Raw genomic sequence first — 16558 nt, forward strand, 5'->3', positions numbered from 1 at the left:
GACACCATCTCTGGGGAGAGCGGCGCCACCGCGTCAGCCTACCGAGTGGATGATCTCATCAAGCGCAAATACCAAGCACAAGCAGAAAGCAGCTTTAGAACACGTCTCCGACGCACAGACGAGCTTCTCGGGCAGTGCGCGCGTCCCAAGCTCATCCAGAAACGCTTCCAACAAGAACAGATACCACCACTACAGACTGCATCGAAAGAGAAGACAGCTGAGGCTTTCCTCCGCTGGGTCAAGTCACTCGACCCGCTCACCTTGGTCGTCTACTCGGACGGCTCTCTGTCCGAGAAAGGGGTTGCAAGCTACGGCTTCACCATTCACCAGGACGACTTGCCCATCTTTGATGGATCGGATCGCCTTGGACCTGCTGAGGTCTTCGACGCTGAAGCTACCGGGGCGTTGGAGGGCCTCAAGGCTGCCCTAAACCTGCGAGAATCAGCAACACAAAACATTTTCATCTGCCTAGATAACCTGGCGGCCGCCACGTGCCTGCAAGGCACACCATCCGACTCCTCTCAACACATCTTTCTCGAGTTCCAGGCTCTGGTGACATCGCATGGAGCCGTCCAGGTCCGTTGGGTACCAGGACACACTGACATCCCTGGCAACGAACAGGCCGACAAACTGGCAAAAGCAGCATCATCACTCCCTGAGCCCGAAGGTGCTCGCTCAACGTTGGCTTACCTACGAAGGATCGCAAGACAAAAACCGAAGGACACATTCAAGGCATGGTGGTCCGCTTCCGCTCCTGAGCAGTACAAGAGACTCAATCTCAAGGCGACTATAGGCTGCCCGCCGGAGCTATCACTCCCGCGTGTAGCCTTGCACCATCTGCTGGCAGCGAGATCCCTCCATGGAGACTTCGCTGCATACCACGAGAGGTTCGACCACGACGATGCACGCCTAGTCTGCTCATGCGGCCGACGCAAAGCACCGGATCACATCTTCTACTGCAGAAAGGTGCCACCGCGCCATCGGATGAGGCTCGCACCCTCACCGAATGCAGCGGTCAACCTTACAATGGGAAGAGACTTCACCAAATTTGTCGACTTGTCCAAGAACAGCGCGTTCTTTGGAAAGATTTGTCCTCGCTATTAGGCGACCGCGACCCGAGAGGCACTCGCAACTCTCCTTCCCTCTTTATCCTTTCACATTTCCTTTGTCACCTTTCTCTCTCATACATATTCATGGCCGGGTGAAGGGCGTTGCTGCGCCCTTCATCTGGCCGAGAACATTTGAGGCAGTCCCGAGCTGCCGCGTGCACAAGCTGATCTCAGCTTCTCTGACATCAGGACTGATGAACGGCTGCAATTTTGCAGCCACGCCTGGTCATCCCGCTGACGGGTAACAGGCTCGGTACGATGCGCCATTTGTGCCGATGATATGCTGGATAGTGTGTAATCTGTCGACGCGTTCGTAGAAATTGGATTTCAAGGGGGGTGTCTAATTTCGCGTCGCGAATGATAATCCCCCGTAACCAATGGCTTTCTGTACTTAGCGTTTAGATAGATCCGATTTTCCCTAGCCCAGCACGTCCTGTGCCCCATTAGGGGACTTTCGGGGCCTACGGCCCCCCGGACGAAAAATATACATAACATAACATAACATAGCCAATCAAAGTCATCCATCAAGCCTTCCATTAGTGAGCTACCCCAGTACCACGGTCAGGCTGGTGGGGGAGAAAGTAGCTCCTTAACTTTTACGTCCCGTCCTCGCGACATCAAGTCGCGTCGGTGCTAGTTTGTTTACCTTTCAACGCGTACCATTCCTCCCACGAGTCGACGCCTAACCCGATGGAATCCGACGACATCATGCTTCCTTCGCCTCCACCCTCTGCCTTTTCTTTTCTTCGACCACCGAGGAATTTGGCGAGTCAATTCGAGCTGACGACGCAGTCGGCATTGCCAGACCACCCTACTGTTGCAGATCTTCCGCGAGCAGTGTGGAGGAACAAACGATATGTTTTGGAAGAGTCCTTGTCCCGGAAGGGCTCGAAGGGCCGGAAGAGCTGGATCAAGCGCCATGGATTTTTTCTTGTTGAGATCGACACTAACGACAGTCCTTTGAGTCCTTACTGGGCCTGTCGTTTGTGTGACGCGAAGGGTCAGCCTGAGTTCTTCGCCGCTGCTGCTACGAGTTCGGCAGCGGACCATCTCCGCAAGTATGTGAATGTGAATGTGACGTCGCGAGCTTGAGCACTATTGACCAACGCCAGGTCTCACAGGATTTTCGAGAGCAGTCAAGCAGCTGATCCAGATCTGTCAACCGATGAATCTGAACGGCCTAAGCGACGACGCTTGCAGTACAGCGCCGTGCCGCGTGCTAGAGTCAAGATGATCCGAGAACTGAGCCTGGGACTTCTGATCAACACCAATGTTCCTTTTTCCTTCTTCAGCGATACATTCTTTCAGCAGCTCGCTTGGCAGCTTGACCCTCACCTAGCTGACCAGATACCATGGAGCCGGCAATCGATGGGCCGTTTGCTGGATGACACGTACAAGTCTAAGAAAGATGAGATCAAGCAGGAGCTCTCAGATGCCCTTACTAAAATCCATCTGGGGTTCGACCTGTGGACATCGCCTAATCGGCATGCTGTTATGGCAGTCACAGCTCATTTTCTTGACCGCCAGGGCAAGCACCAGTCGCGCCTATTGGCACTCCGTCGCCAGCTAGGGTGTCATAGCGGAGAAAGTCTTGCGGTGACGCTCGGGCAAGTTGTGCGAGAATGGAAGATAGAGGACCGAGTCGGAACCGTGATCTCGGACAACGCATCTTCAAACGACAGCTGTCTCGTGAACTTTTACGGAGATCTCGACGCAGAGATGAGTCTGGCGGACGTTCGGGCCAGACGTATGCGCTGCTATGGGCATATCCTGAACCTGGTTGCTCGCGCCTTTCTCTACGGCGAAGATTTCGAGTCTTTCGAGGCCGAATCGCAGGTATTTGATCTTCTCGGCCGGCGCGAGGATGACCTACGACACTGGAGAAAGAAAGGGCCGGTGGGAAAGCTCCACAATGTTGTCAAATTCATCAGATCTTCCCCTCAGAGGTGTGAGCTCTTCAAAAGGATCTCACGCGAGAACGACGAAGCACAAGAATACCTCTTGGCGAGTGAGTCGACGGCAGAGCTAGAGGTCGTAATGAATAACGATACGAGATGGAACTCCACTTATCTCATGATCTCTCGAGCGCTCGTCAAGCAGGGAGACATCAGGGCGTTCTTGGTCCACCCAGAAGTGGAGAAATGGCTACCGGAGGCCGACATGCTGAAGGGAGATGACTGGAGACTGTTGGCAGAAATCAAACTTATTCTTGAGCCATTCTATCTACAGACTATGAGAACGCAGGGCTGGGGCAGCGAAGGAGGTAACGGACGGCTCTGGGAAGTGATGACGGGTATGGAGTACTTGCTGGAACACCTAGAGGATCGGAAGCTGTTCCATCATGCCGTTCCAGACGAGGCAGGGGGGCAGGACACCAACTCGCAGGCCGAGCTGGCTCGAGGGCGACCAGACCGTAACCGGCAGCTTCCTGCTCGATTTAGGGATTGCGAGACGGATATCCATCCGCGAAAGTCCAGGCAAGGCCCCTTGTCAGATCGTGGCTCGAGACAATGCGATGATGGATCAGGCAAGCCATCAGGATCATTAGGAATCGATGACATGGGAAAGGATCACCGACACTATTTAAGACTGTCCATCATGACTGCCTGGCAGAAACTAAACGAGTACTACACCAAGCTTGGAGACTCACCGTTGTTCGCTGCATCCATCATCCTCCACCCATCACTCGGCATGAACTATCTGGAGGTGAACTGGGCGTCGGAAGAGCAGCTTGTGTGGGTGAGGGATGCCAAAATTGGACTGTCTGACTACTTGGACCGTTGGTACCACTGCAACCGGCCGGTGGATGAGCAGCAGAAGATGATCATGGACACATCGACATCCTTAAGCGTACCAAGGACGACAACTGAAGTTAGCGTGTTCAAGCAATGGATTAAAAGCAGGACAGCGAAGACCACGGTGATGGGAAGCGAGCTTGAGCGGTATCTGCGGCTAGAGCCGCAAGAGACTGAGGATCCAATCGAGTGGTGGATGGCTCACCAGGGACAATTCCCGATGATCAGCCAATTGGCTCTCGATATACTCGCGATACCGGCGATGGCGACTGATTGCGAGAGGTCGTTCAGCCTAGCCAAGCTAACGCTGACGACGCAGAGGCTTTCGATGACGACGGAAACGCTGGAGAAGTTACAATGCCTTAAGAACTGGGTCAGACATGGTGCGGTGAAGCTAGGGGCGACAATAGGTGGGGGGGAGGAGGTCCAATGGGAGATTGGAGATGTTAGCATGGAAGCATAGAGAGTCAGATTTGAAATATTTGAAATATTTGAATAAATATTTCAAACAACAAATCCAGTCTTGAGAGTTATCAAATATCTCAAATATGACCCCGGATTTGATTTGTTTGATTTGAGGGCAGCGCTGTGCCCATGATGACTTGGTTTGAAATCCAATAACTTCGTGGTATGGCCGGGATGCCAGGTTTGACGACTAAACGATGAGCTTTTATTCCTTTGAAAACCTGCATCCGATGGACCCTAAGTATCGACTAAGTTTCCAGCCGATCAACCCCATTTTCGTTAGCGGCTGCGTCTAAGAAACCGAGGTCTCTCGTCTCGGCAATACATCGGCTACGTTCCTCCATATTACCCCATATTACTCAGCTCATCAATGTTGGCTAAAAACAAGAACCTCGCCTTCTTCATCGGCTAGTCTACAACTAACTTCGCCGTGTTGGGTCTCCACGTTAGGAATGCGCAATGTTATCCGGCATGAGCCAGCAAACCGATGCTACACCCGTCATTCGCCGAAGTCGTATTGCCTGCAAGGCTTGCCACCAGAGGCGGGTCAAGTGCGATGCTGCTGATGGAATACCTTGTATGCATTGCCGTACACGAAATACAACTTGCGAACTGATCGAATCGAGAAGGGGAAGGTCTGTACTCCATATCTAGTTACATTGACTCCGGTAATCTCGTGCAAGTATACTGATTGGCTTGTCAAAATAGATACATTCGGCAGAAACCCAGCAAACCACACCGTAGGCCCATGCGTAATCGTTCAGGTCCAGTGGCGAACCCTTCTGATGACTCAGTATCTTTGCCCGATACCACAATACATGTTTCTACCCTCGAGGAGAACTCTGCGACTCAGGTGCCTCTTGTGACTGTAACCGACTCGGTTCCTGCACAAGACGCGCCAGACAAGCGGTCATGTCCATCAGACAACTCACTGACCCTGTCGTCAATTATTCAGATGGTTCGCCGCGCCAAAGAGAGCGGTTCTGGAAATTTTCATATTAATGAACAAGAATCCATACCTTTAGTGGATAAAGTGAGTCTTCAATCAGAGCCAGATCTGGGCGGGCCTCTTTCTTTGCAAGATGCTCTGATTATGCCTGATCCGCGAGTCAGTGACCAGCTAATCGTGTCCTTCTTCACAAATTTCCATCCTGCATATCCCGTGATTGATAGACGGTCATTCATAGATCTGTATAAGCAAGGTCATGCCTCTCCTCTGCTCTTACATGTCATCTACATGACTGCCCTTACCTGTGGTCCTGAAAGTCTTTTCCAATTGGCTGGGCACTATGATCGCACTTCTGCCAGGAAGGCACACTACCTTTGTGCAAAGACCTTATATGATGCCGGTCATGAGAAGGATGCAACACACCTTACCGCAGCGCTGCATTTGCTCAGTTTCTGGTGGCTTGGGCCTAGCGATCAAAAGGACTCGTGGTATTGGCATGGATGTGCCGTGACTTTGGCGCAGTCTCTAGGGATGCATCGCTCGTACGTGACACCATCCATAGATCTTGCTTTATGAATCACGGAAACTAAGATGACCTGTTCACAGCTTAGCCCAACGTGGCATGAGTCCACGTCTGACATCTATCTGGAAACGGGTATGGTGGTCAATATACGTGAGTCCGTTCCCTCAGATTACCTCCTCCGGAGCTCGTAGCTAATTCGATAGGTCCGTGACCGGCATTCTGCTGCAGCATTAGGTCGGCCTTGTCGTATTCGAGACGAGGATTGTGATATCGAACCGCTGAACGAAAGCGATCTTCATGTTGATTCTGTTCATGAAGGGGAGCTACTGCCCTTACAAGAACCCTACCATGTAGCCTATTTCCTCGAAATCACGAGATTGTCGGTAATACGTAAGTTCCAGTCGTCACTGGATTACCGTTGGCTCATATTCACACTGCATAGTTGGCAATATTGTCATTGGAGAATTTAGCCCGCATCGACCAGCGCTGGAAAAGTTCGACGCCACTTCATCCCTAAATAAGCTTCGGAGTTGGCGTTCCGAATTACCGCAGATGTTGGTTAATGAGTTTTCTGGCAGACCTACTGGCGCATCATTCTGGGCTAGTATGCTAGATGTTTCCTACCAGTTAGGATATCCACTCTACACCAATTACATAGGTGTTACTAACAAAGGCCCAGAAACGCTCTTATTCTCCTGTTTCGACCTAAAGCCACGGAATGTCAGACATTCCCGGAGGAAGAACGACAACTACAGGCTCGAAAGGCGGCCGACACCATCACACGCACCGCTGAAGACCTTCTCGCTGCCGAGATGATGCATTTTGCGCAACTTCACCTGTAAGCTTGACCTGATCACTCGCAGCTTGAAATGGTCTTAAAGTATATCATCTAGTGTGCCGTCGCTATTCAGCGCTCTGTCTATCCATACTCTCGCCATCAGCCAAAAGAACACAATACATCGGCAATTGGCAGAGAATAAATCACGACAATGCATATTGGCATTAAGCGAGTTAGCCAAAATCTGGCCAGTGGGCATGTGGGTGGTAAAATCGTTCTCGAATCTTCTGAGGCGATTGCTTAGCCGAGGATCTCTACCGAGTCAAGAACCGCAGCCATACATACCATCTGGAGATAGGACGGAAAATGGTGGTAACTCAGCGCCCCACCCCCAGCCGAACATTGCACTTGACGAGCCTTTGCTTGCCGTTGAACCTAACACCGAGCCTGGCCCTAGGACACCAATTCCAGAGCGCGACGTCTCCAACACAACAGACGAATTTCTTCTCGGCAGCTTATCAAGTGGCGCTCCAACAGCTCAATTCTTTCAACCTCATGCTTATCCTGACTACTTCTTAGGAACTATGGACCAATCCGAGTATGATTCTGCCTGGTATGACAGCCTTGAAAACATGCTTGATGTGGAGCTGTTACAAAAAGAACTTGGTATGGGCTCCTCAGGTGGTTCCCTGAGCCTCGGTTCTCATAAAGTGGGCACAGATGGAGAGCACCATTGAATTCCGAGGGAACCGTTCAAGGCCTTGACCAACATACTGTTTTATGATTCTGTGGGCTGGCAGGCCTGACGAGTGTGTCAATTTCTACGCGAAAGCACCTGAGCCAGGTCCGAGCATGTTTGCGTTGTGCCAATAACCTCGGCTTCTTGGTCACCAGCTTGCCACCATGCCAGAAATCAGTGGCAGGACGCATGGTCTCAGGGTGATCTTGCCATAAAACGTAACCAAACGGCCGTATCTGTCTTCTCTTACAACCTGTAGCTTTTTCTTATCGATCACTTATTGTTCCTGGCTATTTCAAAGTCGAAGCTGTGCATACTAGTCAATCCTTTACAGCTGAAAGTTATCCGTCCGAAATCGACGAATCGAATTCCGCGTACTCCTTCTACTATCTTCCAACGGACAACACTGCTTCAAAATGACGTCCAAACTTGACGGGTTGAGTTTCCAAGATAGCAGGACTCCGAATCATTGGAGCGAAATTCTACTACAGGACCAACTTCCCGAGGCTGCAAACCAAGATGCTGTCTTGGACACATTTGACGAGACGTTCAGGGTTGAGTTTGAAGACGACCATGATCCCTTTTCTCCAAGGAACATGCCGCTCCTCAACAAGTGGTTGATCGTGATGGTCGTTTGTACAGCAACTATATGTGTGTTAGTAAAGCTTAAGCCCATTGAAGTCAAAGAGGCAATCTAACTCTTCAAGAACCTGCACCAGTTCAATCTACACGACTACATACACCCAACTCGAGCGCGACTTTTCCGCAACGAGGATATCATCTGTTCTCGGTCTTTCTACGTTCGTGCTGGGCATAGCTTTCGGGCCCCTGCTTACTGGCCCATTGAGTGAGCATTACGGACGAAGGTTAATCTACCTTGTCTCGTGGTCTATGTTTCTAATTTGGACCATTCCATCAGCTCTTGCGCAAAATATGCTCACTCTCATCATCACTCGCTTCTTCAACGGGTTCTTCGGGAGTGCCTTTCTCTCCGTTGCCGGTGGCACGGTTGGGGATATTTTCTCAAGGGACCAATTGCAAAGACCAATGGTCTTAGTGTCATTGGCGCCCTTCATAGGTCCCTCAATTGGTCCTCTGCTGGGTGGATTTATCAACTCGTATCTTCATTGGAGATGGACCTACTACCTCATCCTTGTATGGGCTACTATATTGCTCATTGGTGTTGCTTTCGTTCCAGAGACATTTCATCCCATTGTCTTGAAGATCAAGGCTCGAAAGCTTAGAAGCGAAACAGGTGACGATCGCTATTGGGCATCGGGCGAGCAAATGAACAAGACGAGGTGGAAAACCGTTGCACTTACGCTGATGCGTCCGTTTCAACTATTTTTTCTCGAACCAATGTGCTTGTGTTTGAATCTTTATTCGGCCACCTTGTTGGGAATTCTATATCTCTTCTTTGGAACTCTGCCTCAGATATTTCGGACAAATCATGGCATGAATCTCTGGCAAAGTGGCCTTACCTTCCTCGGTATTATTGCTGGCATGATTGTCGCAGCAGCGACCAACCCGGTCTGGATCCGCATTCGGTTCTGGCTGCTGGACAAGCACAAAGGAACGCGGGCATACGGACACAGTCATCCTGAATATCAATTACCACCCGCCATTGCCGGTGGCGCCTTGATTCCCATAGGTCTTTTTTGGTTTGCATGGACTACGCAAGGAAATGTCCATTGGCTAGTACCAGTTATGGGTTCCTCGCTATTTGGTTGTGGGTTAGTGTCTGCTCGTTCGGCTCTTGTTTTCTGTGTCTTATTTTAGTGATGAGATAGGGCTTGCTGACTTTGTAGAAAGCGTTATATTAGTCTTCAACGGGATATTTACATTTCTGGTATGTCACAGCCACTTACCCCCTTAGATGTCCAGCAGGCCCTCAGAATAACTATCCTCAAAGTATTAACACAATGTTCACAGGTAGAGGCGTATAGCAATTATGCTGCTTCAGCACTTGCATCGAACAGTTTTGCAAGAGCCTGTATCGCAGGTGTGTGTTTTCTGGTTTCTACCTTGCTATAGTTCTCAACTTTAACGCAATTTATCAGCTGCATTCCCACTGATACAGCTCCCGATGTATGACAAATTAGGCTATCGTTGGGGTACGAGTGTGCTGGCGTTCATGACAGTTGCCATGATGCCTTTTCCCTGGCTTTTCTTCAAGTACGGCAAGATTCTACGAAAGAATAGTCGGTTTGCATCATGATGAGTTGAGGACATGTCAAGGCTTCGTGAAAGCTTTGTTAGCTATGGTATGTTTATACCATGGGGTTGACAGACAATTGATTCTGCAGTGTTTCTAGATTCAATGTTTGGCAGTTTACATATGACTATGAACTTGTATAGGAGATCTGCACTCCAGACCGAGATGATGGCACAGACAGTACGAGCAAAGACGAGTTAGCGCTTTTACTGACTATAGTGAAACGAACAATCATATTCAACTATACCTTACTTGCGGTTTAGTGAGGCCCAACGCCCCAAGAGCCCCTACGAGCATGGCTCAAAGTAGAGAGTGGCTTAGTTCTCCTCACTGTAACTGTAATGCCAGAGAGTCCTTACTTGGCACTTTCCTCCTCAGATATTCTGTACCACGAGGATGACTCCCGGCTGTTCCTCGGTCTTTGATATATGACGCCGTTCCACTTCATGGTGCGGTCAACACATCAGTTAAGGAGATAAAACAATCAATACCAATGCATCTAATTTGGCAGAGGAGGGTTGTCAAATACTGGAAGCAGTAAGATGTCAATTTAGAGTTTTAGCTTTAAAACATTCAATGCTTGAACTTCCCAAATTTCCTTAAGTAAAGCTCTAGCATTCTAGGCTCCCCACTATCTCAGTCTCTACCAAGAGGTCTAGGGCGCGAATTCGGGGACATGGGGATAAATTGGCAGTGCGAGTTAAGTGTAGCCGTACCTCATCTAAAATCGGCAAGTACATTCATACGCTCGCAACTAGTAGCTGTATGACATGTATACAGTGCTTAAGTATACATATGCTCGACCTGTGGGGTTATCTTATGTTTTCAAGGGTTATTGTTAGAGAGAAAGCTACAAGTGCTTAATACTGTTTCGAGTGGATCTTCGTCACTTGGTTTTGTCACTAACCGTGTCATAGTAGCTGAACGAAATTCCGGTTATCGTAGAGCTTGAGACTATAGCCAGCTATACTCACAAACGGCAATAGGATATATAACTAATTATCAGATTATGCGATATAGAATTCCTCCCAGTATAACTGCTTCTCAAACTCTATCGTGTCTGAGGTAACTGTTATTTCTCCCTCCTTTACTTTATAAAATAAATGCCAAAGTCATTATGGCTAGTTGGTTTAAGTGAAAGCGGCTTTGTCTTCGTCATCAATGGACTACTTTCTCCCTTATAAATCCTTGCTTAATATGCCTTATTGAAATTAAAAGAGCCTTTAAGACCAAACTTTAGATAGCAGAAGGGCCTCTATTAAATTGCCTTTCAATTGGTTTTATATATCTCCCTCCTATACTCCCGATTTCGCTTAGTCAACCGACCCCGCACGCGGGAACAACCTTTTATTATTTTTCGGACAGTGCAACTGGATCTTCGTAACCTTCACAATGACTTCAACACACGACAGGGCGCCCTCAGACTCGCTATCTAATCGAGTTCCAGGTCAAGTATGGTATGTTGCCACCGCTCATCGCAATTTATAACCACTTTTTGGATGTCTTATGCTAACACGAGTTGGATAGTGACCGTTGTCGACAGTATGTCCTATATTACAGAATGCAACCATCGCTCCCCACTAATACAGGCCTTAGAAGGAAGATTCGATGTCATGGCCAAGAACATGATGTATGTAATATGCATCTTCCCCCTGTATAAGCGTTGCTGATCCCTTCTTGTAGTGTTCTCCATGTCTCCAAGCCAATGTTGTCTGTGTTACAACTGCTAAGCTGAAGAGAAACAGGAAGCGTAAAAGGCAAGACGTCCATTTCCGCCATGTTAGATTAGATCGATTCCTAACCTATTATAGTTTCTACGAGGCTGAAGGCATTGAGCAGCGCCGTGAAACACCACCAGATATTTCCCAATATGCCACAGACACCGGCTATCTACAGGATGCAGCACTCGCAATATCTCCAACGAATGCCAGAACTCCCCGGCCGCTTCCCTTTCAGCCGGCTGCTCAAGGAACAATACTCCCTACTGCACCCAGCTCATCTGGCCATCAAACGAGCACCGCCCAGGTGAACGAGCCTGTGATTGGTCATATGGGCCGTCTTGTAGCGGATGGTCGACAAGCACCTATGTTTGGCGGTTCAACTACAGGTGTCCACTTCATAAGTCAAGCTGAACAGCAGCTTCAACTTCTCCACATGCATAAGGATGCACTTCCCAGCTGCGCATATGGCCTATACCTACATAGTCCTTGGGAAGCTTCAGTCCACAGTCCTGCGTCGCCAGTGGTGGATATTATCGCTCAACTTCCTCCGAACACAATTGAGATTGTGGAAGCGACTATAGACAGATGGACGCCATTGTATCCTATTGTTCACAAGTCATCGACAATTGATGCCATCCATGGGCTACTGAGCTCGTATCAAAGTCGAGGCTATGATGTTGTTATCCTTTACCAAACACTTGCTCTACTTGCATTAGGAATGATTGGCCAGAAACGAGATTGTATACAGCAGCACAATCACTTCTTGTGTGCCTCTGAACCCTTTTACATGATTTCCACTACTTTGTTGGAAAGAGTGATTGGCCAGCCATGTTTGCAAAGCTTGCAGGGTCTAGTAATCACACAGATATATGTTCAGCTGTCAGGGCGCTATTCAACAGCATCCCACATATCCGGTCTAGCTACCCGACTGGCTCAGACTTTGGGACTGCATCGACATTCCGATCGATTCAAGTTTGACCCCCTCGAGACGGAACTGAGAAGGCGGGCATGGTGGTGCCAGTATTCCTTAGATGCGTATGCCAGTAACTCAAAAATTTGCCCTGTTGCGTTGTTACTGACTCCTTCCCCAGGTTCTCAAGCGCGTATCATGGAATGCCCCGTCTGATTCGCGATCAAGATGTTGATACCGATTTCCCGACAAGTGTCGATCATAACCTCTTGTCTCGCACTCATGTCGAATTCCCTTTACCGGGTGAGAGATCACAAGTAGATACAGCCATTAGTCTGTTCAAGCTTGCTCGCATTATTGGCCGTACTCTTGAAGACCTCTATACTACAACCCGGCGCCGAGGAGGCGTTGCTAAGATTGCACGTCTACAAGCTGAGCTTAACATGTGGGAGCGGGTTGTTCTTGAACCTGAGCTTGAATCTGAGCCGGCCACGTCGGTGACTACCAAGTCTCTAGAGGCCACGTTTTTGAGAGTTGTACACTGCGTTGCTACAATTCACATACATCGACCGGCTTTGTCGTTTACAACCGCAGACCCCCAATTCGTTTCATCTCTCAAAGCATGCGGGCAGGCTTCTGCTAACCTTGTTGAGTTGTTGTCTTCTAGTCTAGGCACGCTGGGGACAAATCATGCCACAGGTCAAGTCATGATGGGCGACTGGCCAGAGACTATGCTTGTCACACTTCTCTATCCCAATGGAATACACATGTTGTGGCAAGCAGGGTTAACAATCCTGTTCACGGGCTGGAAAGGGTATCCTGTAACAGTCGATCAAGACGAGAATCTGATTCAAATATGTGTTGCAACACTGAGGGAGTTTCGTAGGCATACAGATGATGTTGGGAACCATATTGGCCAATGTGCTGATGTTTTAGAGCTACTTTGCAAGAAGGTATTCTCTGAGTTGGAAGCACTGCCTGATCTTGAGCAGCTTCAGTGGAATATTTGGGATTGGCCAATAGCATCAGCGCTGGAACTTGTAAATACTCTTGATATAATACCCTTGGATTTAAACTTAAATCTATATCAATGAATATAAGACTTTTAAAGAAAGGATTTTATTTTGCTTATTTATATTTTATATCAGTCCATTATTGCACAAGTGTCTCTGTCTTTCCCTCTTTGCTAGCTCTGATTTATATTTTGTCTAGTAGCCAGGTCTATTGGGACGGGGCAGAATCTAAAAATGGGTTTTGTGGATCTTTGCTTATGTCGGAGTTAAAAAGAGTTTACAGTTGACTCCGGTTAATCATTTGCTTGGAGAGCAATACCAAGCTTCATCCAAGCCTGAGGGTAAGATCTTGACGTCAACAACGTACGTCCCATCGTGGGGCCGATCAAGCCGCAATGAGACAAAAACAGAATTATCAAATCAACTGAGATGTAGCCTTAAGCCTTGAGTCCAAAGTTTTCAAGGAGACCATCCCCGACCCAGTGACAACAGTCATCCATTCCTTTCGTAAGCGCCATCATAATAACCCCAAGTTCGTCCATATCTTCCGGTTTCGCAGTGGCCATATCAGACTCCCAGTGAGCGAAGCGTATAGGCAATGTATGACATTTAGTAACCGCTGACTCCCACTCAAACCTCGAAGTAGCGCACCAAAGAGCCCTTTGACCAAAAAACGATAACGCGGGAAACTCATGGTGAGCATCGTCCCAGCCATTCCTGAGAAACGAATACAACCCATGCAGGCAGTATCCTGTTATGACAGTGCGTCTCAAGCTCTCAGCAAGACACCAAGTTTCCCAGGCATCAGAACCTGGTGTCCTCAGTTGACTACTCATGATTTGTGTCGAGTCTTCGACCCTTTTCATGCGCTGTTGTAAGCGCCGAATGCCGTTGACAAAGAAGGTCTCCACATTCTCAGCATTTGCTCTTTGCCGAATATCTCCATCCAGTAAGCGAATTATTTGTAGTAGAATGAATGCCTGGACCGAAGACAATAAATCGATGTCAGAGTCGGCTAGTTGTGTGACATCAATCAACTCATCAGCATATTGCTGAATAGTACTATAGACCAGCTGTTGATTCGTCTCAGACTTTCTCTCATAAAGAGCACAAATGGCCAATATTCTTGTAAGTGGCTTGGGGAGATACTTTTCGACTACTCTTCTATGAATGAATGGAACCTGACCGTGAAGAACCAACTGCTTGGGGTATGACTTGAACTGCTCAATGGTGTATACAATACGACGTTGGTATTTTTCGCCTGCCAAAACACTCCTCTCAGCCGTGTCATGCGGATTCAATAAGTCGGGCACCAAGAAGGCATTGAGATTTGTCATTGCTTCCTGCCAGTCCAAGTCGTAGTCTGGGAAAGGCGGCAAGGCGAGGTTATCAGCATCGAAGGTTATATCAGGTGCAATACTCGCATTTTGTGACTCTGTTTGAGATTCGTTCACCGTGATTCTTGCGGTTGCTTGAGGAAGGGCTTTTGAGTTTTGCGCTAGGGTTCGTCGTGTAGAGGGAGATGGATATAGGCATTCGAGTGATCGGACACGACAACGATAACATTTTGGAACGGCCATGTCGCATCGTCTTTTTGACTTGATGCATGCAGCGCATGCTTGGCGATAAGGAGGTGGCATGGAGAAGAAAATAGGCGCTGCCTTCCAACTAAAGTCACTGCTTACGATGACGAGGGGAAGTTTATGTGAGGGGATCTGGAGTTCCGCACTTCAGGACTCTCTAATTGGTCCCGCTCGTGTTTGGCTTCCGCTGCTTAATTGGTGGGTCTTCCGCAAGCTCCTCTTCCACTCCCACCAGCCAATTGATATGATCGTAACTTTCGAAGCCGTACACAACTCAAGTTTATACATTAACTTATTGATATCTTTGCACGAGGATAAGAATTGTCATTCAGAGGCTATCTATACATAATTAAAATATTTATCAATGAGAAAGACAGTAGCTTGACCCAACTTTACTAAGTATGATACGATCTTGTCAAGTGATCAAGATAAAGGCGGAAGCATAACTGGCGGAAGTAAGCTCCGCAGAAGCATGAGGTACTCACTCTCGTCTTTTTGCTAGTCATCAAATTAGAAATCAATAATTTCTAATTACTAGGTGATTTGGTTTAGCCGTCTAGATCTCTGGGTATAAATATGGACTGGTGCTTCTGTTGCCGATCTCCTGTCAGACATTTCTATATCACATCTCCAACCATCACATATCTAACATTCAATATCAATATAGCCATGGCTACTTTCAAGCTAGACTTTGTTCCAACATATCACCATGACACCTACGATAGGATTTCTGAAACGAATCCCGACCTATCCTGCGAGGGAAAAGTCGTCTTTGTTACAGGCGGAGGTCGAGGAATAGGTCGTGAAATCGCAAAGGCCTTCACCGTCGCTGGCGCCAAAGGCATATTTATTATTGGAAGGACTGGTACAGAGTTACTCAGTGCTGTAAAGGAGATCAAAAATCTCTCTACTGGCACGGCAGTATCAGTTCATCATGCTGAAGCCGATATCACAGATAGAGAGGCTGTTGCATCTGCTTTTAAGCAGGCCATTGCAGCATTCGGCCACATTGATATCCTCATCCAGAACGCAGGATATCTAGATGCCCATCGTTCCCTGCTGGACTCTGATCTCGACGACTACTGGAAAACGTTTGAGATCAATGTCAAAGGAGGCCTACTTGTGACCCAGCAGTTCCTGAAGCAAAGTCAACCCGGTGACACGATCATCAATATTGGATCTGGAGCTGGACATCTGCCCCCCATCCCGGGCTACTCTGCGTATTCTTCATCAAAGCTTGCATTCGCAAAGATGGTAGAATTTGTCCAGCAGGAGAACCCTCATCTTCGCGTTTTCAACATCAATCCCGGTGCTATTGCCACAGAGATGCAGAAGAAGTCCGGTGATATCGCTACAGTGGACAACATTCGTAAGTTCACTATTTCCGGATTTTGAGTTATCGGGTTAACATTTTCAGGGCTCCCGGCGTCGTACTGTGTCTGGCTGGCTACTTCGAAAGAGGCTGATTATCTGAAAGGCAGGTTCCTTTGGACCAATTGGGACGTCACAGAGCTGTTGCAGCGGAAGGATGAAATCAAGAAGCAGAATCTTTTGACTCATGGCCTTATCGGCCTGTAAGTGCCTTAGGCATCAGCGCAACACTATAGACATATAGTAATTCGAAATGTACTCCCAAGTCGATCTACTTACCCCAAAACTGCCCTGTTATTAAACATATTATTAATCGTAAACATTTATATACTTGCTGTGGTTATTTAAAATTAACTAATACGGAAGGCACTATAAGAAATAGTATAA

The 16558-nt window shown here is 48.1% G+C and overlaps 4 protein-coding genes across 4 annotated transcripts; 3 read left to right on the top strand and 1 right to left on the bottom strand.

Annotated features, from left to right (window-relative positions):
* Window positions 1-4828: 4828 nt before the first annotated feature.
* FOXG_11910 (uncharacterized protein) lies at window positions 4829-7356 on the top strand (the record flags this gene model as incomplete). Its single annotated transcript, XM_018391642.1, has 7 exons — window positions 4829-5004; window positions 5078-5860; window positions 5925-5991; window positions 6045-6231; window positions 6284-6467; window positions 6521-6679; window positions 6735-7356. The coding sequence occupies 7 exons, from the start codon at window positions 4829-4831 to the stop codon at window positions 7354-7356; spliced, it is 2178 nt and encodes a 725-aa protein (XP_018250332.1).
* A 418-nt stretch (window positions 7357-7774) lies between these two features.
* On the top strand, window positions 7775-13298 carry FOXG_20631 (uncharacterized protein; the record flags this gene model as incomplete). Its single annotated transcript, XM_018400926.1, has 8 exons — window positions 7775-8013; window positions 8066-9091; window positions 9182-9207; window positions 10986-11030; window positions 11101-11115; window positions 11170-11203; window positions 11385-12329; window positions 12386-13298. The coding sequence occupies 8 exons, from the start codon at window positions 7775-7777 to the stop codon at window positions 13296-13298; spliced, it is 3243 nt and encodes a 1080-aa protein (XP_018250333.1).
* A 164-nt stretch (window positions 13299-13462) lies between these two features.
* FOXG_11913 (uncharacterized protein) lies at window positions 13463-14905 on the bottom strand. The gene has a single exon (XM_018391643.1). The coding sequence runs from the start codon at window positions 14855-14857 to the stop codon at window positions 13655-13657; it is 1203 nt and encodes a 400-aa protein (XP_018250334.1). The 5' UTR covers window positions 14858-14905; the 3' UTR covers window positions 13463-13654.
* Window positions 14906-15469: 564 nt separating this feature from the next.
* FOXG_11914 (uncharacterized protein) lies at window positions 15470-16378 on the top strand (the record flags this gene model as incomplete). The annotated part of the gene is made up of 2 exons (XM_018391644.1): window positions 15470-16169; window positions 16218-16378. The coding sequence occupies 2 exons, from the start codon at window positions 15470-15472 to the stop codon at window positions 16376-16378; spliced, it is 861 nt and encodes a 286-aa protein (XP_018250335.1).
* Between the last annotated feature and the right edge of the window lie 180 nt (window positions 16379-16558).

Source organism: Fusarium oxysporum, chromosome 13 (assembly GCF_000149955.1).
Source record: "Fusarium oxysporum f. sp. lycopersici 4287 chromosome 13, whole genome shotgun sequence".
In the NCBI taxonomy this organism is placed as follows: domain Eukaryota; kingdom Fungi; phylum Ascomycota; class Sordariomycetes; order Hypocreales; family Nectriaceae; genus Fusarium; species Fusarium oxysporum.

Coding starts and splice junctions, on each gene's coding strand:
- FOXG_11913 (XM_018391643.1), bottom strand. CDS start 14,857: ATGCCACCTCCTTATCGCCAAGCATGCGCTGCATGCATCAAGTCAAAA.